Raw genomic sequence first — 27,117 nt, forward strand, 5'->3', positions numbered from 1 at the left:
GACACCCTGTATACATTATTATTGTATGTCAAAAATGACAATTTGAAATACTAATCGACGGGTCTGAGCATTTTTCAAAAAAACAATTAGTATTTTAATTATTGAATTTATTCCAAATTACAGACATAACTTTGTTATTTTCTATTATCTTGTAAATGGTAGAGAATAAAAATTTGATATTTTGCAGTTGTGTATAACTTTACACACCCTATCAAAATAGCTATCAAAATGACAGTGTTGCCATTTAAGAAAATCAATGATGACGTCATATCTCTAAATTGGGACACCCTGTATACATTATAATTGTATGTCAAAAAGGACAATTTGAAATACTAATCGACGGGTCTGAGCATTTAAAAAAAAACAATTAGTATTTGAGATATTGAATTTATTCCAAATTACAAACTCTCTCTGTATAATAATATGTGTTACATCGCGTAAGTAATTTTTAGGGAGAATGTGACTTACACCGTTTGACTTCTGAAGCATTAACATATCGGATGGAAACAACTACGATTAACGAGAAAAAGAAAGATAGTCTGGAATTTGAAAGAAAAATAATGAGAATGATACTGGGCCCCAATGTAATAAAAGAAGGAGAAAGAAGAATGAAAACAAAAGCCGAAATTAAAGAAGAATTAAAGAGAGGAAATATAGTCAGATACATAAAATATCTTCGCCTAGAATGGATAGAACATAATATGCAGAGACGACCACACTCAGAGATGCTGAGAAGGACAACTAACTGGACACCACTATGGGCCAAATGTAGAGGAAGGCCTAGAAGACGATGGCTGGATGATGTAGAAGAAGACATACGAACAATGAATTTTAAAGACTGGAAAGTTCAGTGTTAGGACAGGAAGAAATGGAAAAGATTCACGACAGTAGCAAATACACACAGCAAGCTATAAATGACAGAGGAATAATCTACCTCACCCAAGAATAAGATTTTGAAAGCCATGACGTTAGCTATAATTCCTAGGGATAGGGACTTTTCAACGCTTCTCATTTGTTTCGAGCTTTTGTCACATGTCGTATATTAATATTATTTACGGATTATACGACCAAATACTATAGACATACAACTCTTGACATTTCGCATTAATTTTGAGGAAGCAAACAATTGCGCCACCTAGCGGTATGAGTAGGATACCCAGAGCAATCTAACCTTACATTTATAAAATTGCTTTATTATTGTTTTTGTATAAGTGTTTGAACTATTTTTATTTTAATTTAATTTAGAAAAATTAGCTCGTTATTCAAAAATTTATAAAATTAAATTTGAATGTTTACGTCAAATTTTACGTTGTCAAAACGCAGTTCAACTCAAGCCGACAGTGGCGCTAGTGGCAACGTGCTTCCAGATTTCTGTGGGAGTTGGATGTATAACAGTCAATAGTATTTGATACGACATATGACTGAAGCTCGAAACAAATGAGAAGCGTTGATAAGCCCCATTATAACGCTTAATGAATGAATGAAGTGAATTACGTCCAAAAATCGACTTCAAGAAATATAGACTCTTGTTATAGACATCTATAACTACTCAAAACAAATGCAGTTTGCCTGGCTGGGTCAGTGTCACAAATAGAGCACTTTTTTGCTTATTTCCCTGGACTAAATTCGAAATGAAGAAGAACTAACCTCAAACAAGGCAATAATGTATATTTGCGGTGTTGTCAAAATTCCGCGTTTACTGATGATGAGGTACTTGGAGGTTAGGTTATATATAATAGGGCAGTCTTAATAGCATAACTTACTTATTGATAACAATGGTGAACCATAATACTGTGATTTCGAACATTTCGACCATAATCTACTACAAATACAGCTCTGCAAGAAAAAACCATCAACTATTAGAAAAATTCCTCAATTTAGATGATGCTGGATACTTTGGCTTAGAACCAAACCACGATTTCTTCCAATCCAAGGTGTCTTGAATCAGTTTCTCTTCGTCTTGTGTAAACTTCAACAACGTGGATATTGCTTTGATCAGATGTTGAGCCTCGTACTCCCTACTGGTCAGAAATTTAAAAATTACGTGCTTTAGGTATTTAAAATTGACATCTTCGTCTTCTCTTTTGACAAATGCAGGGAAATGTCGCGTTGAGACTTGCGTAGGTGTCAGAATAGCTGGTGAGTTCAAGTCCATGAGATCGGAGTGGTAGTTTGGGTTTCCTGGTGTCCTCAGTTCCTGCTGAAGAGTCTTTTTCATGTCGGCCAGGCGCAACTGCAGTGTCTTGATGTTCTAAAATATAGAGAAGAAAATAAAACAATTGTTAGGGATATCTATGTTTATAATGATTACAGAAAACGCAAGAAAAACTACTTAAGACATATCGGGCCTTTTCCACTGATCTCTATTTAGTACTTCTGGCATATATCTGGTTTAAGAATGTCTCTTAAGATCTCATCTCTCAGATATTCTTCTTACTTCGAAAGTATACAGGGTGTTTCATTAATAATTGTCCATATAGTAACTGGAGAAACCTTAGCACAAAATACGAAGATTTAACCTAAATCACTTAAATAAAATGTGGTTCCTTACCGAGTTACAGGTGTTTTATTTAAAAATTTAAAAACTATTTTTGCTCAGCATTTTGAAACTATTCGACGTATCCTTTTCATACTTGGCAGGAAGTGGGACTACTAGACACCCTACTAAATTATGATAAACAAACTTTTCTAGCTACTACCAGAGGCGTACGACAGGGGATGGTGAATGGTTGACCCTTCTCAAATTGTACGCCACTGGAGGAATTACTACTTTAGTGCCATTTTTAGATTCTCCAATACTTTCTACGTAAATAATATACTCTTCAGTGGTAACGATAAAGTCATTAGTTTTCGAGATATTTGAAGTTAAATATGAAACGGCACAGTTATTTTGATTATTTTATGATATGATTCATATGATTAAAATTTAAAAATTATTTGTACCCAGTACTTTAAAACTATTTGGCGTATCCTTATCATACTTGGCAGAGAGTACAGGTACTGTGAATCGTACTAAATTAAGATAAATTAACGTTTCTAGCTACTACCAGAGGCGTACGACAAGGGATAGTGGCTGGTTGACCCTTCCCAAATTCTACGCCACTGACGAAATTGCTATTTTAGTGTAATTTTTTGATTTTGCAATACTTTTTATGAAAATAATGTACTCTTCATTCGTAACGATAAAATGATTAGTTTTCGAGATATTTGAAATTAAAAATGAAGCGACACAATACATTAATCAAAATAACCGTGTCGTTTCATTTTCAACTTCTAAAATCTCGAAAACTAATGACTTAATCGTTACGAATGAAGAGTATATTATTTGCATAGAAAGCATTGGAGAATACAAAAATTGAACTAAAATAGCAATTTTGCCAGTGGCGTAGAATTTGGAAAGGGTCAACCATTCACTTTCCCCCGTCGCACGCCAATGGTAATAGCCAGAAACGTTTGTTTAACATAATTTAGTAGTTTGTGTAGTATCTATACTACCTACCAAGTATGAAAAGGATACGTGGAATAGTTTTAAAATGCTGAACAAAAATAATTTTTAAATTTTTAGATGAAACACCCTGTAACTCAGTAAGGAACCACATTTTAATAAAGTGTTTTAGGTTAAATCTTCGTATTTTGTGCTAATGTTTCTCCAGTTATTATATGGACAATTAATAATGAAACACCCTGTATAGTCTACACTGCAGTAAACAGTTTAAGGTATATTCCATGTCAAATCACTCAGGCAAACAATTTTGGATCTCCGATTTGTCTGAAAATTGGTATATAGCTTCTGCGGGACGTAAAAATAAGATATTTAAAGCCAAAAAATCTTTTTTTTTTCTCAAAATGTTATTTTACGCGATTTTATAGTGATTTGGTGTTTATTTAAACAAATTTGCATTTTCTGTCGCAAAGTATCAATGAAAAACATAATATTTTAATAGAAGGGACTCAAAAATGTCATTATATGGCATTATAACAAGTTATTTTGATTCAAAACAAGGTTTTAATCAAATTTTATAGTGTAGAAAAAGTTAAAATACCGTTTTTTACATTCTTCTCCATTCCCAAAATCATCATCATCGATTTGGCTGAAAATTTGGTTAGAAGGATTTGAATTATATTACAATACTAAAAAAGTTACATGCAGTAATATCAGACTCAAAAGTATATTAGTCCAGTCGGAATAGCATTTGACCTTGCATGCCGAGCTGCCCAAAATGTTATTTTTCTATCTTTAGGGTAGTCAATAGTAGTCTAAATTTAAAATATTGACTGAATTCCTCCGTTACGTTAGTCGCCATCTTGATTTTAAAGGAGAACCTGTTTTGTTCAACATCTCCGCCATTTTTAACTTTTCGACAAAAATGGTAGAAACTGAAATTGCTCAAAATAAATCGTATTTACAATTATTACAATTTCTTTTTACCAATTTCTGTCGTGAGGTCGAGATTTTCGTGTTAATTTTACTTACAGTAGACGCCTATATTTTTGACTATGATATTGCATGTAACTTTTTTGGTATTGTAATATAATTCAAATCCTTCTCACCACTTAAAGTCCTATGTTTTGGCTATCAGTGGGCAAATTTTTAGCCAAATAGATTATGATGTATTTTGGGAATGGAGAAAAATGTAAAATCGTTTTCTACACTATAAAATTTATTGAAAAACTTGTTTTGAATCAAAGGAGCTTGTTATAATGCCATATAATGACATTTTTGAGTCCCTTCTATTAAAATATTATGTTTTCCATTGATACTTTACGATAGAAAATGCAAATTTGTTTAAATAAACACCAAATCACTGTAAAATCGCATAAAATAACATTTTGAGAAAAAAAGAAGAAGATTTTTTGACCTTAAATATCTTATTTTTACGCCCCTCAGAAGCTATATACCAATTTTCAGACAAATTGGAGATCCAAAATTTTTTTTGCTCCAAAATTGAGTGATTTGAAATGGAATCACCCTTAAACATTTACTGTAGTTTAAGTCGAGAATGACTATTAAATATTTTTCTATTCATTCGTTTCTATAAACCAAGAAGCAACCGAGAAGCAATTGAGAAACGCGCCCTAATTGTCTCAATAAAAGAAGTTACTGCACGAGGTTACCTTCAATATGAAGAACTCGCATTAATACTCATAAAATAATTGATTTACAGGATCAATTGAACATCTTCAATCGTTATTGAACCGAATGGTGGCGATCCGATATATGGACTCAAACTCAACACAAGAAAAACAAAGTTTATGGTTATTAGTAAACAGACAGCCGTAAATAATAATAACTATAACGTAACAGTTGGTAATGACTCAATTGAACGTGTAAGTTATCTTGTATATCTGTGCAATCATGATCTCAATTTGTAACTTTGCATAAAAATGGTTCGATGTTATATATTCCCAGTACTACTTTACGGGGTTGAAGCATGGACCCTGACATAATCGCTTTTAAAAAACCTAGAAGCATTTAAGATGTGGATCTTATGACGTATTCTGAAGATCAATTGGGTAGAGAGAGTCACAAACGAAAGGGTTTTGCAACGTTTGAACAAAAGTTGTGAAGTAGTGAACACGGTTAAAACGCTTAAATTGGAAAACTTTGGTCATATAATGCGTCATCCAGAAAAATATGACATGCTTCACCTTGTCATACAAGGTAAAATAATGGAAAAAAAGAAGTGTGGGCCGCCGCACAACTTCTTGGCTTAAAAACCTACGCCAATGGTTTGGGAAAACTGGCATTGAACTATTTCGTGCGGCTGTAAATAAGACAATGATTGTTAATATGCTGGGCAACATGAGAGCCAACGATCGACAAGCGGTCTCGGCACCTTAAGAAGAAGAAGTTATTACTGCCATGGATTACTGTGATCTAAGATACAATAATTAGTGTAAAATCACAAAAGCATATTTCAAAGACAACATTCTAAACCAACATCACTGGGTTTATAAAATTCCTTGTGCAGACTGTCCACGATGTTACATCAAAACTATGCTGATGACGTTATGATAGTACCAAAAGACAGAGAACTGCAGGAAATACTATTACGACCCAAATTTTAAATGAAAAGAAAGAGGATTAAAAGTAAATCTAACAAAAACTAAATATCTCACAAACGAATCTCTAGATATAACTGAATGTATAATTCTGGACAATAACAATCTAGAAAAGGTTGATTCGTATACATACTTAGGACAAAAACTCGTAATATCAAAGCTTAACTTAAAGGCTGATTTAAATAGAAGATATTCCTTAGCATGTGCAGCACTTGGAAGATTACAAATAGGCAAACACTTACTTAAAAGGCAAAAACTTTCGATCAGTACGTATTGCCGGTTGTGATATATGGAACTGAAACATGGGCTTTTAACAACAGTCCACAAACTCCAAGTATGTCAGAGGGCTATGCAACATTGCCATATTAAAATAGAACTGGGCAGGATACATTGGAAGAATGAAAGACAACCGTTAGAGGAAGCGATTTGTTGTTTATTGTACTATGTAATGTATGCAAAACACTCACCTTATTTTTCTCCATGATTTGGTCCTCCAATTCCACTATATTCTTTCTCAGCCTCTGTTCCACTAGTACGCTATCTTTTAACTTGTCATTTTCTTCTTCTAGCGTATTCAGTTTGTTTAGATGATCGGTCATCTCTCTTTCTAGTCGTCGCATGTCTTGTTTCACTAACTCCATCTGTTGGGAAATTTCTGCGTTGCGAAGAAGAACGGTATTCTTTTCAGAAGTCACTCTATAAAAAACACAATGATAACCATATTGAAATTATAAAGTAAAATATCTTGTAGTCAAAGATCTACTCCAAAGAAGATTAAAATTAGAACTGAACAATACAACTGAAAGTTGAATCTTAAAATAATGATAAGTAAGGTGACAGAAGAAGTATTAAGAAACAAACAGTGAAAGATAAAAACAAAACCTTCTTGGGAAAGCTGAAAACTAACTCAACACAGAGAAAAATTACAACCAGAAAACAAGAAACTGTTGAGATCAAGAAGAAAAGAAAAAACAGGTTCCGGTAACAATAATGTATTTATACGAGGCAACAGGAAGTCAGGAAACGTCTCTTCGATAGCGAAATACGTGTTTAATGTCTTTTCTCTACGTAAAGAGTGGGGATTTATCGTCTTTTCTCTATGTAAAGAATGCAAAAGATAGTATTTTCAAGGTGACAAGTGAACTATAGAAGTATTGTTCGAATGAAAGGTCATTTCTAGCATCGTTCAATAGCTTTAAGTTTGTGGTTCACCTAACCACAGTGAAGAGAGGTCTCCTAACTTTTTGTAGCTTTCTATAGAAGTCGCTATTAGCGTACTCAGGCCTATCTTGTTACTATCACAGCCAAAATACATTGTATTTCTCATTTCAGTTTGAACTACCACAAGTGTAACTGATGAGAGTTGAATAACTCGAAACACGGGTAGGACAATGAAGGAGTTCGAACTGAAAATAAATACAATCTTCTATTTCCCAAAATGTATTTGTTTTCAAAATTATGACAGACGCATATTAAGAATTTCATGGGTGGATCGTGTGACTAATGTTGAGGTTCTACGTAGAGTGAGCAAGGAATGCGAGATTATTAACACAATGAAAGAGCGCAAATTAGACTATCTTGGCCATGTATCAGAAATGAACAGAGATGTGGCTTGTTGCACTCATTCTTCAGGACAAAGTATATGGAAAGAGAGGACAAGGGAGAAGAAGAATATCATGGCTTCTAAACCTGAGAAAGTGGTTCAATACAACAAATAAAGGGTACACGACAATTAGACCGAAATCATTAGATCGAAAGCAGTAGACCGAACTCATTGGACCGAAAAGCACTTTACCGAAACCTCACTAGACCGAAATTGTACATCAATTAAAAAAGATTGCAGTAAATTATGCTAAGATTTTGTATATCCGTCTTTTTGTTTTTATTTGATAATTGTATTTTTTTTGTATTATTTTATATATAGACTGTGTAAATTGTTACTCTGTACAGTCTGACATAAAATAATTTTCATCCGTTAAACAAATTAGCGAAGGAAAAAAAATTAGGGATAGAGTGACTTATACTTAATTATTTAAGGAGATTGCACATAACTTTAATTTTTAGTATTTAATTTTAGTATTTTACATAATAAATAAAAAATAAACCAAAAACAAATAAAAACAAAAAAATAAACAAAAAACAAAGCAAAAAAACAACCTCTAAACTATTTTTAGTATTTAGTATTTAGTATTGTACATATTAAATAAAAAATAAACCAAAAATAAACAAAAAACAAAGCAAAAAAAAACAACCTTTAAACTCGCCAGTACTTTGTGCTGCCAGTCATAAGCCTGGATAAAGGGTGAAGGAAGGTTGATTTTACCCTTGCTCAGATTACAATCCTGTTTGAGCACCCTGTATTATGTACCTAATGCTTTTCGGTCTCCTTCTTTTCAGTCTCCTACTGTTCAGTCTCGTGGCTTCGGTAAAGTGCTTTTCGGTCTACTGCTTTCGGTCTAATGATTTCGGCCTGTTTACAGTAAACCCAAATACAGTAGTAAGGACAGCGAGAGACGGTTCCCCAATAGGAAGACCATCAGTGGGAAGACCACAAAAACGATGGAACGAAAACTTATTGGAGGCATATTGAAAAAACAGACAGTCATGTCTACACAAAAAGAAGAAGAAGGTAAAACTTACCTGGTTAAAGTCTTTTGAACGTTAATTGAATTCGATCGTTCTTCAGCTAGATCTTTCTCCAGTTTGGAAATCGTTTCTTTCAAAGATTCGTTTATGGAATGTTCCGAATCGACAGATATTTTAAGTTTACTGCATTCGTCTTCGGATTTCTCTAGTTCGTTTTCTATGTTTTCTAAATTTTTTTTGGCCGTGTTTAAATCGGTTTTGACGTTTCCCTGTAATAATACAAGACATATTCGTTAAATGTTTTTTCAAAAGCGTATTTTTCATCTTTTAGTATAGAGACTAACGCTCTTTAGTGGCCGATCACAGCCTACGAAGTTTCAGAGTGGATTCTTATGTATTTTAACCCGTTGTCAATTCCTTAGTAATTTCTTCAGTAAAGAGGAGGAATACCTAGGACAACGAAGGTCCTTTCCGGTGGCCTCCTCGACCACCAGACATTAAACCTCTAGATTTTTTGAAGATATTCTTCTTTAGGCGCGATTCGATTGAGGGTAAAATTGTACATAAATCTGCGCGCCTGCGCACACAGACAGTATGTAGTTCCTTGCTAATCTTTCAAGATAGGTATTTATTTATCTGAATCCGTACAAATAAGTCATTAAAAGAATATATTAGTGTTTTTAGTAAATGTATTATTTATTATAATTCTTGTGTTTTTGGATTTGTGTTTCTCTGTAGTAAAATAATAAAATATTATGTAGACATAACATTTTTACACTATTTCTCGCCGTGTTGTGTAATTATATCCGAAACTTACATGTCAATTAGAAGTACCTCGCTGGTGTAGTTGGTAGGGCGTTAGCTCCGAGATTGGAATGACGCGGGTTCGAATCCTGGGCGATTCATATTTTTTTTTATTTTTGGTTGTTTTAATAAAAAAATTTTGAAAGTGGTAGATAAGAAAGTTACTTTAATTTTTAAATAAAATACAAATAACCTGTTAAGTATATTTACTTGGTTGAAATTACCTATATAATAGAAGAATATCTTCTTACGTGCGTACAAAGTACACACACATTCTTTTTTATATGGTTGTATGATTGTTTAATTCTAAACGAGGCCTTGATTAATTTGTAAAAGTGCCAATACCCACAAATTTTAATATAGACAATAATTATGACATCCTCATGCTTACTAAAATAAAACAACAAATATCTTACCTTGAACATTAAACCAAAATTATCTACAAAAGTAATAACCTTAGGTATAGAGAACCCTAATAGTATGTACATGAAAAACAATTGATTTCTTATTTCATTTTGTAAGTATAAAATATAGGGTGTTTCATTTAAAATGATTGACTTAATTTGGTTTGAAGTTTAAATAAATGGCGTATTATTTGTGACCACCCTATATTTAGAAATTCGATTTTGATGAAAATTTCTGAAAGAATGTTATCCACTCTTTGTGAGAAAAGGTATTCAAAACATAATGTTTGTAAATGGATGACATATTAACTACTTTGAAAAGATTGTCTATATCTGTCAAAGTTTTTGAAAAAAGTTGAATAACTCAAAAATCATAAAGCTTTGACTTATGGTACCATACATAAGTTTTGTCTAGAATTTTACGTAGAAAAATGCAATCATACACAGGGTGATCCACTGAAAACAACAAAGTTGCTGTTCACTTCAGGTATAACCAAGTTGCATGCCTGTAAAAATATCATGTAAATAGTTTCCGGTACGCATCTAAACATTCCGTATATGTATTTGGCACCTAGGAGTTTTCTATTGGTTCTTTGCAGCATGCGGTCATATTTCAACCAATACGCGGCGAGGTGCCAAACGCACATTTATACGGAATGTTATTCGGTGCGAAATTCATATACGGAATGTTAAATATTCGTAGATGGAAAAAGATAACTTTTTATTAGTCAGTTAAAAGGAGATTGATTTTAAAATACTTGTTAATGTATTATTAAATAAAAATAAAACAATTATAGTATTTGGAATGTTATTTGGTGCGAAATTCATATGCGGAATGTTTAATATTCGTAGACTAAAAAGACGACATTTTATTAAGTCAGTTAAAGAAGACTGATTTTAAAATATTTTGTTAATGTATATTAAAGAAAATAAAACAATGACCTAAATGGAATGTTATTTGATGCGAAATTTATAAATGGAATGGTATGGTATAGATTTGAGAGACTTTATTATTTCTTTATTTGGCTATTTCGCTTTCGCAGAATTTTTAATGACTTGCACGTGTTGTATAGTATGTTTAGATTTATGTTTCAGCTATTCAATTCTGTTATTTCTTTTGAAGTTTAGGGCTGTGTGCTACCAGACGAAAATAGTCGTCTTTTTTGATCTACGAACATTTAACATTCCGTATATTAATTTCGCACCAAATAACATTCCATATGCTATACTTGTTTTATTTTTATTTAATAATACATTATCAAAATATTTTAAAATCAGTATTCTTTAACTGACTTAATAAAAGGTCGTCTTTTTTAATCTACGAATATTTAACATTCCACATATGAATTTCGCACCGAATAACATTCCAAATACTATAATTGTTTTATTTTTATTTAATAATACATTGACAAATATTTTAAAATCAATCTCCTTTTAATCGACTCTAATAAAAAGTTATCTTTTTCCGTCTACGAATATTTAACATTCCGTATATGAATTTCGCACCGAATAACATTCCGTATATGCGTTTGGCACCTCTCCAAGTATTGGTTGAAATATGACCGCGTGCCGCAAGGAACCAATAGAAAGCTCCTAGGTGCCAAATACATACATTTAGATGCTTCCGGTACCTATATAGATAGTGTAAACTCATCGTGAAACACCCTGTATATTTAGAGATATTATTTACCGATAAGTACCTAAGGGGAAGCAGTCGCATTCGCCAAGACAAACAAAAAATTTAAGCACAAACAGCGGTAAAATCAAAATAAAAAACAAATCATATCCGTACATATTTATTTCATTCAACAAAAGATACAATTATATAAATAAATGCATTCTTAAAACAAAATTTGAAAAGTATAACTTATATAAAAAATATAACGGCAAGAAACTAAAACGTCGTGCTAAAACAAATAAAGCAAGTGAAAGGGTTAATAAAATATTTCACTTTTAAGTAGTACCTACTAAGTTTAAAAAAATCGTTTTAATACTTGTTGACGCACATATGCGTAATGCACGTGACGCACCCGAGCGTCAAGCAAAGACTACATATGCGCATATGACGCACCGGCGCGTCACGTCATAAAAAATGCTTTTTAAGGAATGTACCGTTTTTTTAAATATTATATCTCAATACCCTAAACTCAGATAGAAATAGGAACAATATTTTCATATAACAAAAAATTGAGTTTTTCTAGATGGTATTAACACTTAGCTGAGATTTTTACTAATGAGATGTACAAATTATAAAGTTCAACGTCTACTCTGTATAAAATTTCTGTTATTGCAAGGAATAACTATCTACTAAAGTGATAATAGTGCAATAATTGATTTTTGATTCAACCTTCTACTGTTTACGTAATTGTTTATAGAAAATACAACAAGTCTGGTTTTGAAACTATTTTCTTGTGGCACTTCTATGTTATCCACTATATTTAATGGGAATTAACCGTAATTTTAATTGAAAATACACTTATTTTGACATTTCGATCACCGAAAGTGAAAATCGTCAAGCCAAAAAAACTTTTCTAATTGAAATTGTGAATTCACATTAAATATATAGATAATATCACAAATTATTTAAATACAATACTTCACTAGGCTGTCAAAATTTCCATTTTTCTGATGTTTATTGGTTAGTCTGATCAGGTTTTAACTACGGGATTCCCAATTGGGAAGACCGATCAACTACTTTCTATTTGGTTCTACATTATCTATTCGTATAAGCATTGATTTGCTGGAAGCAGTTATTCCCAGGAAAAAAATACAAAATTACAGTTTATCTTTCGTATGTTATCCTTGAAAATACTAAAATATGTAGATTTCTTCTTGTTTTTCTGTTCCTTTCATCTTAACTACTCTACTTGGTGTCATTCACTGTTGAGCCTGAACTAATGCTATGAGATCATCATGTGATGTATTGGTTCAATTTGAGCTTGCATATGTATTGACAGTACCTTGTAAAAGTCCCTGAAAGAGACTACGAACTAGTGAGAGCAACATATATAGAGATCTGCTACTTAAAAATAATCAGATCGCCAAAAACAAAAGTATGGACATATAAACAAGTTATAAGAGGTATACCAGTAAATGCAAGCCAAACATGGGCTATAAACTGAAAATATTTAATCGACATCCAAAAATTGAAAACAAAACTATTTTTGGAAAGTTCTGGCTATAATAATAAACAAGCGGTAACACTTGCGGTACCTTCAATAATGATAGTATAGAAATTAAAGATGTTTAAACAGAAAACTCCTAAGACAACAGAAGAAAACATAGCTAAAACAATAGAACTAACTTAAGAGATGAGATATATGGAAAAGAAAGGTCTGTATTGAAAAGAGTTACCGAAATCAAACATTCCAGTACAAACATTCAACGTTATCACACAAAAAATATATAACATTTTTACTTTTGCAAGCACTGTTAATTATTATAAGTCTTAGTTTTATAGTCAATAAAAACGTTTATTGACTAAAAAATTCTAAAAAAATTACCAGAGTAGTGATTAACAACCCATTACTACGCAGCACACACATATGGTCCTTCGAGCCGGATATTGATTACATCTACATCATCATCATCATAATCTACAAAAACTCAAACTTTTGTCTTATTTAAATTGTATCACTTAATAAATAATGGATAAGTAATCGCTAACCGATAAGAAGTGAAATATTTTATAAAAAATCTACAAAACTATCTAACATCTACTTCCGACTCACAAGTTCAGTTCTTAAGAAAGTAATTTCCTCCTCGTTGTCGGAATGCAAGTTTTTAAGTTCTGTTGACAGTTCGTTGACATCTTCGGTGAGACGTTTTATTTTAATTTCTTTATTTATCAACTCGAATTTGCTGCATTCCAGCTCAGCTTCGAGTTGTTTCACTTTTTCTTCCAGCTTTAATTTTTCTTGTACCGCTCGTCTTCTTTCAGATCCTTCTTCTGCTGCTTGTCTACTTAGTCTACCAACCTAAAAATGTTACAATGGTATAGTAGTATCAGCTATCGAAGAGACATTATTATTCAGCTCAGAGGGGTGCTATTGTTGGAGGTATGGAATTCCATAAACAACGGATTATTTCATAATATAGGTAGAAAATTGTTTATGAAATTCCACACCTCGAACAGTAGCATCCCCATAAGCTGAATATTAATGAGTCTCTTAGATAGCTGTTCTGTTTTAGTTTGGTATATTCGTTATTTGTTTGATGTGTTATCTGTATGTATTTGTTATACAGGGTGAGTCATGAGGAACTGTACATACTCCTACCTCGTATACAGGCTCCTATGGGGAATAACAAATGACCATTAAAAAGTGTCTGCTCCCATTGTTTAATAATATACAGGGCGAGTTTCGTATTTTGACAGAAATTTGTATTGGTCATAATTTTTGAACGGTCAGATCGATGTGTCTCCTATTTTGGTCAATCGTTACACTATTACCACCCAATCAACTGATTTATTCAAACTAGAAAAATATCAGGTCCGGCTTTAAAAAATTAGTTCGTTTGTGTCTTAGAAAAAATTTCACCCTGTATACGCTTTTTGAAAACTCTAATACGAATTTTACAAATTAGACAAATAGGCAATTAAAATGGCATATTTATTTTTTTCCCACACGATTACTTAACTTTTTATTAAAAAATCAAATTTGTCAAAATCGGAATTTTAACCAAAAATGAAATCACGCTTTAACTCGCTACAACTCTGTTCCATTTTAATATTTTTTTTTCTAAAATTTTTACAGCACATCTCTTTTACCACTGTGAAGACTATGAAAATTGTTGTAGACTTTCAGTCTTCTTCTCGTAAAAGTTATGAATTTTTAAAAATAAAAGGTGCAGATCAAAAATTAAATGAAAAAATTTAAAATTTATCTATTTGATCACGTCTATGTTAAACTATAGAGTCCAAAGAGAAGTGTTATGGGGAGTTTTAGATCTAGACGTGTTATAGAAAAAAAAATGGTGAAACTTTTAATTTCAAGAAAAACGTTGTTTATTTTTTTTATTTTTATGGTAAAATTGCGACTTTGACAAATTAGATTTTTTAATAAAAAATTAAGTAATCGTGTGGGAAAAAAAAATAAATATGCCATTTTAATTGCCTATTTGTCTAATTTGTAAAATTCATATTAGAGTTTTCAAAAAGCGTATACAGGGTGAAATTTTTTCTAAGACCCAAATGAACTAATTTTTTAAAGCCGGACCTGATTTTTTTCCAGTTTGAATAACTCAGTTGATTGGGTGGTAACATAACTTAAATATTTGTTAAAAAAAATTAATTTTTGTAATAAAAGTTAATTTTTTTTAAATCTATGGTTCACTTTACCAAACTTTTAATTCATAGTCAAATTTGATTTTTTTATAAAAAAATTAAGTAATCGTGTGGGGAAAAAAATAAATATGCCATTTTAATTGGCTATTTGTCTAATTTGTAAAATTCATATTAGAGTTTTCAAAAAGCGTATACAGGGTGAAATTTTTTCTAAGACCCAAATGAACTAATTTTTTAAAGCCGGACCTGATTTTTTTCCAGTTTGAATAAATCAGTTGATTGGGTGGTAACATAACTTAAATATTTGTTAAAAAAAATTAATTTTTGTAATAAAAGTTAATTTTTTTTAAATCTATGGTTCACTTTACCAAACTTTTAATTCATAGTCAAATTTGATTTTTTTATAAAAAATTAAGTAATCGTGTGGGGAAAAAAATAAATATGCCATTTTAATTGGCTATTTGTCTAATTTGTAAAATTCATATTAGAGTTTTCAAAAAGCGTATACAGGGTGAAATTTTTTCTAAGACCCAAACGAACTAATTTTTTAAAGCCCGACCTGATTTTTTTTAGTTTGAATAAATCAGTTGATTAGGTGGCAATAGTGTAACGACTGACCAAAATAAGAGACACCTCGATCTTACCGTTCAAAAATTATGACGAATACAAATTTCTGTCAAAATGCGAAACTCGCCCTGTATATTATTATTAAAAAATGGGAGCAGACACTTTTTAATGGTCATTTGTTGTTCCCCATAGGAGCCTCTATACGAGGTATGAGTATGTACAGTTCCTCATGACTCACCCTGTATGTGTCCTCTACTGTTCGACGAAGTTTAGGAACATATTTGACAACTTACAGTCCAGCAACAGTGGGACTACTGCTTACAAAGGAAGCAAACTTTCGTTTGCTCGTGAACATGACAATAAAAGATTTAAGAAAGTGAAAATGAATTATATAGAATGTCAAATTTACGGAAAATATTTCCAAAATAAGTTCTATCGAAGGTGTGCACTCGGTTGCAACGGGTTGCTTTTGGTGGGAGCTAAGTAAACGTTTAAGCAATGATTTAACACGAAATCACAAACTGCAAGGCATGTAACATAACATCTTTAAGAAGTTGGTATTCTAAAAATAGACTGGCCTACTTATAGCCCATACCTTAATCCTATTGAGTACATTTGCAGCGTGCTCAAACAGTCTGTAAGTAGTTTCATACATGCTCCAAGAACTCGCGAAGAGTTTCTAATTTCTGTCATTAAGGAATGAATCAATTTTCCAGATAGGTTCAGTTTAATGCCAAATAGAATAACGAGTGTCACCCAAAACCCTTGTGACAACACATTATTGGAAAGTGAGCGGCCGTGGGTAACGGCATAAACGCTGGCCTCATACGCCAGTAGACGTGGGTTCGATCCCTGCCAAAGACAAACCATTTTCATTTCCAATAATGACACGAGCCGTCTCACCGTGCTTCGGAGAGTACGTTAAGCCGTCGGTCCCCCTGGGCTAGTGTACATCGACACTAGTTACTTGAAACAGGGTTAAAGATGTAATTGGCGCTGGAACTATCCGAAAGGATCCCCCCGGCAAAAATGCCATACGATATTATTATATTATTGGAAAGTGATACATTTGCAGCATGATAAAACAGTGTATAAGTGGTTGCATATCTGCTCCAACACCTGCAAAGATCATCTATCTTTCATTGAGTAGTCAGAAATAAGCGTGTTATTACACAGTGAGATGTCAAATTATGCTCCTTTAAACTTCATCGAACAGTAGATAACACATATCACAGTAGATAAATAGAAAAATATACAAAATAACGAATATACCAAACGAAAACAGAACAACCAACGAATGTTGGTACAACATACAAAACTCGATTTTAGAGGAAGTAAGAGAGTCTTTGGAAACACCTACAATATTGGCAAAAAATGAGTGAATGGCACAGGAAATTCTAGACCATTTGTAATGAAGTTGAAGATGTTTTATGAAGCAATATATTCGCCACAATGGGACAACTGAATGATCGTAGGTAAAAATAGTATGGAATATTTTATAAAAACAATAATCAGAATAAATCGACTTACTTGAGTTTCCAGGGAAGCTATCTTGTCGCTCCAAGAAGTCTTGATATCGGATAAATGCAAGTGAGCTTCCTCGAGCCTCTGCTCCAAAAGTTTCCTTTCAGAAGCGCTTTTGCTATCGACGCCTTCATCGTTGTTATTCTGTCGCAGAATCACAACAACATCCTGCAGATACTTCTTCTCCTGTTCACTCTTCGATAGCTCCGACGCTAAATGCGCTAGATCTCTAGAAGTGCTGTGCCGCAATGCTTCCAGGTCGTCCTAAAAGAAAAAGAAGAATTTAGGTAGCGATATTTGATCTATGTACAGCTAACAGCAAGAAGCACATACCTGTGAATCGCACCAGAAGCCCATCAAATAAAACAGTGTGTGGAATACTTCAAAAATCATAAGTAAAACAAACACACAGTGAAAGCTTGCTAAACTAAATGGTGGCAGATTTACAAAACAGATTTTTTCAACCGCACGTTAAACCGACAATTTTGTAGCAACTTAACCCTAGAACCACAAGGTGGGGACCCGACCTCACAATTTTTTTTACATGCGCGCCATACTGATGATCCTGTAAATTCTCCGTCCATTTATCTCCGGTATTTCAACATGGCACGTAACCAATCATCTGTGTTTTTATGAAATTTTGCATTTAATTGCGTTTGCAGCGCATTTCTGATTTCTGACTCCACCTTGTGGTTAACGTGACAAGTTTTTCCAAGTATTAATAATTATTTATAGCGTCTTATAAGTTTTTTTTAATTACAGCACCCCCATGTATTCAAAGAAACGTTCTCTTACGCAAGAAGAATTGTGGAAAGCCCTTTATGAAGATGATTCTAATTGTAATGAGGTAAAAGTGAAGATGAAGATGATGTACTACCGGACGATCAATTTGAAGATAATATTTGATTTAGCAGAATTGCAACAATAGGGTTTCGTGTCATACCGAGGTATTCGAATTGATCCACTTTTTCAAAACAATATTCTCTACTTCCACTACTTATTCTTAGGTTAACTTCGGGCTCCATTTTCGTTGTTCTCCTTTCAAAGTCTTTTGTTTTATTTTCGTTTATGCATAGTCCAAACTTTTTTAGTATTGTTTCTATTTTTTAAGTAAATATTCCTCTTTTTTGATTCTGATCTCGCAATCAATGCTATATCGTTTGAAAAAGAGATAAATTGTTGTTTCTTGTAGTATATTATCCTACCTGTCTCCACTTTGTCGCAGGATAGCTTCTAAGATAAGGTTGAACAGATTTGTGGACAGTGGGTCTCCTTGTCTTAATCCCTTCCTTTCCGTAAAGGACTCTGATAAACTTGCTTCCAGGATCAGTTTATAATGTTTCTTTTACGGTCATTTTCACTAACTTAATAAGTTTGGTAGGTATTTCTAACAGATCTATCGCTTCATATAGATTTTCTCTGCTAATTAAGTCGTATACCTGCTTACAGTCTATACAGAATGTGCAAAACTAGATTTTGTTAGTAGTTGTTGTGCAATATTTGTTTTACCGTAAAGATCTGACCACATGTAAATCTGCCTCTTTTAAACCTACAATTTGGGCACAGGCTTTTATCTTTTTTTTTTGTGGATGAGGCACATGGATGCATTTTGCCAGCCTTGTTGGCAATTTCTCATTTTTCCAAATTCATTTTATTGAGTTGTTTAGTTGTCTGAGTAATAGCTGTCCACCTTCTTTGATTATTTCTGCTGTGATTTCGTTTTCTCCTGGACTCTTGTTATTCGTCACCTTCTTTAACTTTTCTCTATCTCCTGATCTAATGGTTTGTTTATTTCAGCCTCATTGTTGGGTTGCTCCCGTCCGGTTTGTATTTAATTGGAATTTTCTTCTGAGTTTAGCAGCTCCTCAAAGTATTTTGCCCATCTCTCTAGTTTTCTGGGTAAGTCGAAGAAGCATGTGATTCTGGAACCCTTTTGCTTTATTGAGTTTGATCTCTTGGTAAAAATTTTTAATCTCTTTGTTTATCATATGATTTTCTATATCTTAGAACTTCATTTCCCAGTATTCTCGTCTCTTTTTTCTGCAGGTCTGTTTTGCTTTTTTCTTTGCTGCTTCATAATATCTCCTTATTTCTGTTGTATTCAGTATATTATTATTCATTTGTATTTTAGCTTTTCTTCTAGCTTCTAATTCCCTTTTACAATCTACAGGGTGGTGAATTGGAAAACGGGCCATAGGAAACTCAATGTAAAATTCTAAGTTGTTGAATTCCTGCTTCCCTAATTATTCTACATCAAAAGGCATGAGAAACTATTTGTAGAGGATTGAAATCTTTATTGAAAACAATTTTTAAAATTATTCTACGAATTAAACACATTCCAAAATTTTGTAAAATATAATAAATTTTATCAAAGTATTTGCCAAATTTAGGCCACACACAGTGCAAGAATGTGTATAAGGTTGCCTTCGGTCACAATAAAAAGAGGAAACAGTAGCGATCAACAGGTAGCGAAAACGCGTTCCAAGATTGCGGCTGTAATTTTGAATATTTTTTCGAGATATTTGGCACACTTATTCGTAATATAATAAAGAATGGTGGTACAGAGCCCAATTTGAAAAATATATTAATATGTGAAAATTACTCTGTAATTAAATACAATATTAAAAAAACGAGCCTGTACCGCCATAAAAAGAACAAAAAAATACACTTTCTTCAAATAAACTTTTTTATCCGATGCCTAGATTTTGTGTCATTTTGGAACTACTAATGAAATAAAACATTTTAGTAGTATAGTTCCAAAATGACACAAAATCTAGGCATCGGATAAAAAAGTTTATTTGAAGAAAGTGTATTTTTTTGTTCTTCTTAATGGCGGTACAGGCTCGTTTTTTTAATATTGTATTTAATTACAGAGTAATTTCCACATATTAATATATTTTTCAAATTGGGCTCTGTACCGCCATTCTTTATTATATTACGAATATGTGTGCCAAATATCTCGAAAAAATATTCAAAATTACAGCCGCAATCTTGGAACGCGTTTTGGCTACCTGTTGACCGCTACTGTATCACCTTAACAATATTTTGAACTGTCAGTATTTTTATTTTATCGTTTTTATTGTTTAAAAAACAATAAAGTCGAAAAGATGTACTCGGTTGAGGAGAAAGTAGTAATAATTAAGATGTTTTATTCAGTCAATAGTTTGCGTACTGTCAGAAATAGTAACGTGTGGCCTTACTTTTACGCACTTACTTAGGTATGGCAAATGTATTATATTTTTCAAAATTTTGGACTCAGTTTAAATTGTAGAACAATTTTAACTTTTGTTTTTAATACAGATTTTAATCCTCTACAAATAGTTTCTCATGACTTTTGATGTAAAATAATTAGGGAAGCAGCATTAGAATTTTACATTGAGTTTCCTATGGCCCGTTTTCCAATTCACCACCCGGTATATCAAACCAATCTTCACTATTTGTTTTCTTTATATATCCTATCATCTTTTCTGCCGCTTTTCTATTTGTGCCCATTCTTGATCAGTTTCGAATTGTGTCGTTTAATATTAGCAAATTAAATACAGAATATATTTTCAGCGGTGAAAAATTTTATACTATTCTTACCATATACAGGGTGAGGCAAATAAAGGGCCTATTAGAAATATCTCGAGAACTAAAGGCAACAGAATCATGAAAATTGGAATAAAGGGGTTTTGAAGGATGATCTATTAAATGAAAATATTTTCATCTCTTTGCAACTTCCGGTTATACCGGAAGTTGCTTATAACTTCGTTTTTTCAAATGGGACACCCTGTATATTTTTACATTTTTGGATTCTCTTCGATGTCTTCTTTCTTAAAATATGAGGTTTTGTAATATTATACAGGGTATTTTAAAAGATAATTACGTTTTTTTATTAATTTCGTAGCAAAATTAACACCCTGTAGAATTGTAGTAGTTTGACATCTAAAACTCTACTTACATTCAAATGATTTTTAATATACTCTACTATTGTTAAGAATCATTAGTATAGCTAAATTTTTAATTTTAGTATACAGGGTTGGTCGAAACTTGGAATGAGTATTTTCTGAGTTTTCTTAAATGGAACACCCTGTATTTTAGTATGGTAATGAAATGATATTTTATGGTACTTTTTTATTTCTTAAGCATTCCCTATACCTAACTGCTTTAATTTGTGCTTAATTGTTAATCGCACCAACAATCTTAACTAAGTAGGTATTTCGATAACTAAATTATTGGTAATTTTAAGGACCAGTCTGGATTAATATGTATTTATTTCTGAAAAATTATTTAGGATTGAGTATTTTCACGGCCAACCTAATAAAATTTTACGTATTTTTTGTTGCAATTAATATTTAGCTTGAATCACCAATAACTCACAAATTAAAGCAGTTAGGTATAGGGAATGCTTAAGAAATAAAAAAGTACTATAAAATATCATTTCACTACAATACAAAAATACAGGGTGTTCCATTTAAGAAAACTCAGAAAATACTCATTCCGAGTTTCGACCAACCCTGTATACTAAAATTAAAAATTTAGCTATACTAATGATTCTTAACAATATTAGAGTATATTAAAAATCATTCGAATGTAAGTAGAGTTTTAGATGTCAAACTACTACAATTCTACAGGGTGTGAATGTTGCTACGAAATTAATAAAAAAACGTAATTATCTTTTAAAATACCCTGTATAATATTACAAAACCTTATATTTTAAGAAACAAGACATCGACGAGAATCCAAAAATGTAAAAATATACAGGGTGTCCCATTTAAAAAAACGAAGTTATAAGCAAAGAGATGAAAATATTTTCATTTAATAGATCATCCTTCAAAACCCCTTTATTCCAATTTTCATGATTCTGTTGCCTTTAGGTCTCGAGATATTTCTAATAGGCCAGTTATCTGCCTCACCCTATATAGGTATTCTTTACCATATTTTGTTATATAATATATAATAACTTGATTTTATAAAAATAAACAAAAACCAATTTTTCCTCAAATTTTTTTAAGAATACGTAACTAATGTTGTTAAAATGGTTACTAAATAATACATTATAAATACTACTGGCACAATTTACTGATAACCTAATCTTTTGTTTTAAATTATACTTAAGTAATTACACATTGTTTATCAGTAGTGAAAAATGTACTCTCAATTTTACTATAACATAAACATACCAGTTTTAGTCCAAAAAGTTTGTTAATTTTTTGCAAGTGCCAATCTAAAGTAAAATAATAAAAATTTATCCATTAAACTCCTTTTTAATAAATTTATATTTAAACTTTTTTTCACTCCAATAAACTGCTGAAACTACTAGTTGCAGTTGATTCCCATATATAACGAAATACACACAACATATATTATGTACACATTATCTATTTTTCTCTTCTTCAAGGGATGCATTTTCTATTTAAACAAAAAAAGAAAAAACTTAAAATAATAGTGAATTAAAATTTAATATTAACACCCCAAACTAACCTGCACATCGCTTAGTATTTCTTCTTGCCTCCTTAACCGCACCACTTCACTTCGTAGCTTATCTAATTGAGTGTTGGCATCTTTGAGGGCAGTGGATTTTTCTAAAATTTCTTGATCTCGTAACAGGACTAAACTTTTTACTTTAGCTAATTCTTGGCATTGGAGATTTTCTAGCTGTTCATTGTTTTCTTTGTGCAGTAGTATCTTTGAATTGAATTCTGAAATATATACAATGTTTTAAAGATTTTCAATAGATAAGAAGAATTAAGAGAGGTATGGTAAAATCAGCCAAAAACAGTAGAGAAGATATTTAAAAAAAATGAAGAAAACATGGTTCCATTATGAATGTATAAAGAATTAGAGGAGTGAAGTAAATTAAGATTAAAAATGCTGAAATTAGGATTAAAAGATGCTGAAAGTGAGTACACTGAAAGATGAAAAACAACTAATATTAAGAGAAAAGAAAAGAAGATATGAAAAGCTCTTGGAAGAAATTGAGGAAAATTACAAACATAAAGATATAAGAAATCTGGATGGGCACAAAAAATGAAAAAAAAGGATATATTGTGTTAAACATCTATTTATCAGAGACCAAAATGGAAAAGGTCTAATTAATGAAAAAGACATTTTAAACATATGCAAGTAATTTAGTATTATGTTTATATGGGAAACACCAAATATAGAAGAAATTAAATAGACTAATAGCGAGTAAGTGTGTTTATGCATTAAACAGGTCACTAAGAAATAAATGCATATCAAGAGGTGCCAAATTAAGAATATACAGAAAGCTTAGGTATTTGGCCTCTAGTAACTTATGCATTAGAGACATGGACCTTAAATAAAAGACAACAAGAAATGGTGCAGATATGATAATTAAGATTACTAGGATACATACAGAGGATGACAGTATAGACTACTGAAAATGCTACTGTCAAGTATAATAGGAGGACATCACAGAAGAGATCAACCCAGAACAAGGTGGAAAATGGATCTAGAAGATGACCTAAAAAGACTCAACATTACAAATTGGAGAATGCAAGCAATAGTCAAGAAGGGATGTAAAAGAAGGGTCAATCAAGATGTGGGTCTATACTCAAAGAACGGAATAGTTGGCAGTGAATTGCATGAAATGTTACTTGTTGCTTACTAAAATAATAGTATAATAATAATTACAGTAGAGCGTCTATAATCCGAACCCTGCTAATCCGAACGATCGCTAATCCGAACGCAAAAAATAATAAAATTAAAAAATATGATCATGGACCGAATTTTTGGATTTAATATGACAATATGGGCAAAAATATGACCGCGGATTTTTGTTTTGTTTATGCATAAATATATACAATATATTTTTTGTTTATTATGCAGGTATTTTATTCCTTGTAACTAAAACGTATGTACATAATATGTACCTACTATGTTTATGAGCTTTGTATGTATTTTGAACATATGTTCGATAATCCGAACAATTTGATAATCCGAACTACCCCTGTACTAATTAGTTCGGATTATCGACGCTCTACTGTATAACATTTTTGAATTATGCACGTAAAATTTTAATATAATTTTATACTTCACTAAAATTACTCCTCTTTTTCCTCAAATTTCGTAATGATCCACAAACCGCTAAAAGAATCACTGACAACTATTTCGTTCTCTGACTATAGCAGGCTTGACATGCTAATTATTCTTGTTATTATTTAGCAGGCTCCTTACAATGGCATATGACAGGGGTGGCCAAGCTTAAACAATTATTTAAAAAGTGTATCTTCTACGTCTCTCAAAAAACACTATTTTTAACCCTCTGTCTTCCTCTGATCTTACCACATGACCTGCCATCTTATCTTAGCTTTTATATGTCTTTCAATGTTTTCACTAGCATACACACATACACAGTCACCAATTTAGCTTTGCAGCGCCTTCTCCATTCTCCTGTAAATTCATCTCTTTGAGGGCCAAATGTTATTCTGAGAACTTTCCTTTCCGTCTCTTTCCAAATACCAGCAACTTATTTATTTCCCGCTGATGTAGAGTCCATGTTTCACTTCCATATGTAACAATTGGGCGAATAATTGGCATGTACCATTACCATTATGTACAGTCTTAATTTAGATTGTCTTTTTAGCAGCTTAGATCTTAATAATGATGATAGGGAATATAATGCTCTATTCAACGCAGCTATCCTTGCTGAAACTTCTTTTTATATGTGGTTGTCATCGTTAATTACCGCTCTTAGATATTTAAACTCTTTTACTACTTCGAAGTTGTGGTCATTAATAGTTTGTTATGTTCTGCCTAACTCTTGGCCTTGGATTTTTGGTTACTAACATGTATTCCCTCTTCTCTTTATTTATTCGAAGACTAAATTTCTCGATTTGTGAAAACACCTCTCTCACGTATCTTGTAGAATGACCGACTGCACCTAGATCATCAGCAAAGGCCAAAGGCCTGTTAAATCTCGAACATTCAATTTTCATATTCGATATTAAACAATCTTTTTATCACCCCGTATATCACACTAACAAAATTTGTTATTGTATAATTACAGGTGTGACCTGCTAATGTAGTTTAATTCTTGCAAATCATAAACAATATTTTTGGGAAATTGGGCAATTTCGAGTCAATTGAACCAGTCAAGATGTGCTTTTAAAATACATTCCTTCGAGTCATTTCAAACAGTAAAGATGTGCCTTTAAGCATTCCTTCGATTCACTTTAAACAATCGACATGTAGCATCATCAATTATTCTTATTTTAACCATCATACGAAGTGGTAAGTAAAGTAGCGTTATTATTTGGTGTTTCATTAAAGGCGAAAGATCCTGCAGCTGAGCTCGAAGATTATACATCAACAATAATTTTGATCCTTGATTCGCAAATAATCCTATCTATGTCCTTTTATTACATGTAGTCTTTAATATTTGTTGTCAGTAATTTAATACATTTTGAAACACAACAATTAAAAGTAATTCAGGTACATTTATTGAGAGCCACAAATAATCCTTCAAAGAGCCACATGTGGCTCACGAGCCACAGTTGGCCACCCCTGGCATATGAGATGGAAACAATGATGATTAAAAAGAATGAGGTAGATAGCCTTCTGAAATTTGAAAGAAAAATAATGGAGAACAATACTGGCCCACAATGCAATAAGAGAGGGAGAAATAGGAATGAAAATAAATGCCAAAATTGAAATATTAAAGGGAAAAAATATAGTCTAATACTCTCTTCACATAGAATGGATAGGATATATACAGAGATGCCCACACTAAGATATGCTGAGAAGGGTAAATAACTGGACACCATTATGGCCCAGGTGTTGAGCAAGGCTTACAAGAAGCTATCTGGATGATGAAGAAGATATAAGAACAATGTACGTTAAAGACTCGAAAGTTCAGTACAAGGACAGAAAGAAATGGAAAAGTCACAACAGCAGTAAAGACACACAACAAGCTATAAATGACAGAGTGATCCACCTCGCCCAAGAATAGAATTTTGAATGCCATGGCGTTAGCTATAACCCCTAGGGATTGCAATGCTTAATGAATGAATGAATATGTTCCCAAATCAATATAAAAGTAGAAAATCATGAGACCCTTACCTTCAGCACTTCTCAAAGATTCTTTGAGGCTCCCTAGCTGGCTCTGAAACTCTTCCCTATCTTTTTCCAGCGCTTGTATCCTCTTATCCTTGTCTTTCAACAACTCGCGCCATTCGGTTTCTTTATGGTCCAGTTTTTTCACAAATTCTGCCTCTAGCTTCATCAACCGTTTTTTGAAGTCATCCGACTCAATACCACCATCTTCTTTGACGCCTTCTGAAGAAACTATAGAGTTTAGGCTTGAAGTAGAGCCTTGCGTTGATCTTCCTCTTAAAGATTCGATCTTTTGCACCGTTGAAGAGGTGATTTTAGCTGTGAGTTTGGATAGATCACTCCCTGTTTCTTCGCGAATTTTGTTTTTCAGTGATGTAAACATGTTCACTGGTTTATTTATTAAAAGGGGTAAAAGTCATTATCATTCACTTTCACATATGTACGTTATAAATAGTTAGAATAGGAGGAGTTCATTTTTGTGTTAATAAAATGTTAATAAAATTGTAAATTGACAACTGGCACATATGGTGTGATGACGATTAAAAAGGTAAACAGCTGGAACTGACAGTGACACTGACTGACAGTCAGGAATGCCATCGGTTATTGAAAGAATTATGGTACGACGTTGCCAAATTATCGTGTTTTCTTGGAAACTATGTACAATTTCGTCAAAAATAAAAATGCGCATTGAATGAACCATTTGTCAATTAGTGCTTTATTTTTAATATCCTCATCCAGTTCTGAACGGCAATACAACCTCCACTGATCGTCAATTTTTTGAATCAATTCAAAGTTTAATTCAAAATATCAACCCCTCTGTGGCTCAGT

General features: G+C 32.3%; 1 protein-coding gene across 1 annotated transcript; it reads right to left on the bottom strand.

Annotated features, from left to right (window-relative positions):
- Positions 1 to 300: 300 nt before the first annotated feature.
- LOC126892047 (golgin subfamily A member 1) lies at positions 301 to 26,861 on the bottom strand. Its single transcript, XM_050661475.1, has 7 exons — positions 26,296 to 26,861; positions 22,696 to 22,913; positions 17,239 to 17,496; positions 13,589 to 13,834; positions 8,704 to 8,918; positions 6,531 to 6,759; positions 301 to 2,251 (listed from the first exon to the last, which is right to left on the bottom strand). The coding sequence occupies exons 1-7, from the start codon at positions 26,669 to 26,671 to the stop codon at positions 1,853 to 1,855; spliced, it is 1,941 nt and encodes a 646-aa protein (XP_050517432.1). The 5' UTR covers positions 26,672 to 26,861; the 3' UTR covers positions 301 to 1,852.
- Between the last annotated feature and the right edge of the window lie 256 nt (positions 26,862 to 27,117).

This window comes from Diabrotica virgifera, chromosome 9 (genome assembly GCF_917563875.1).
Source record: "Diabrotica virgifera virgifera chromosome 9, PGI_DIABVI_V3a".
Taxonomy (NCBI): Eukaryota; Metazoa; Arthropoda; class Insecta; order Coleoptera; family Chrysomelidae; genus Diabrotica; species Diabrotica virgifera.

Excerpts from the sequence above, each read along its gene's own strand:
- LOC126892047 (XM_050661475.1), bottom strand. The coding sequence starts at position 26,671 with ATGTTTACATCACTGAAAAACAAAATTCGCGAAGAAACAGGGAGTGAT. Across the intron at positions 13,835-17,238 it reads TAGCTTCCCTGGAAACTCAA|GTTGGTAGACTAAGTAGACA; the intron begins GTAAGTCGATTT and ends TAACATTTTTAG. Across the intron at positions 6,760-8,703 it reads GTTCAAAAGACTTTAACCAG|AGTGACTTCTGAAAAGAATA; the intron begins GTAAGTTTTACC and ends TGTTTTTTATAG.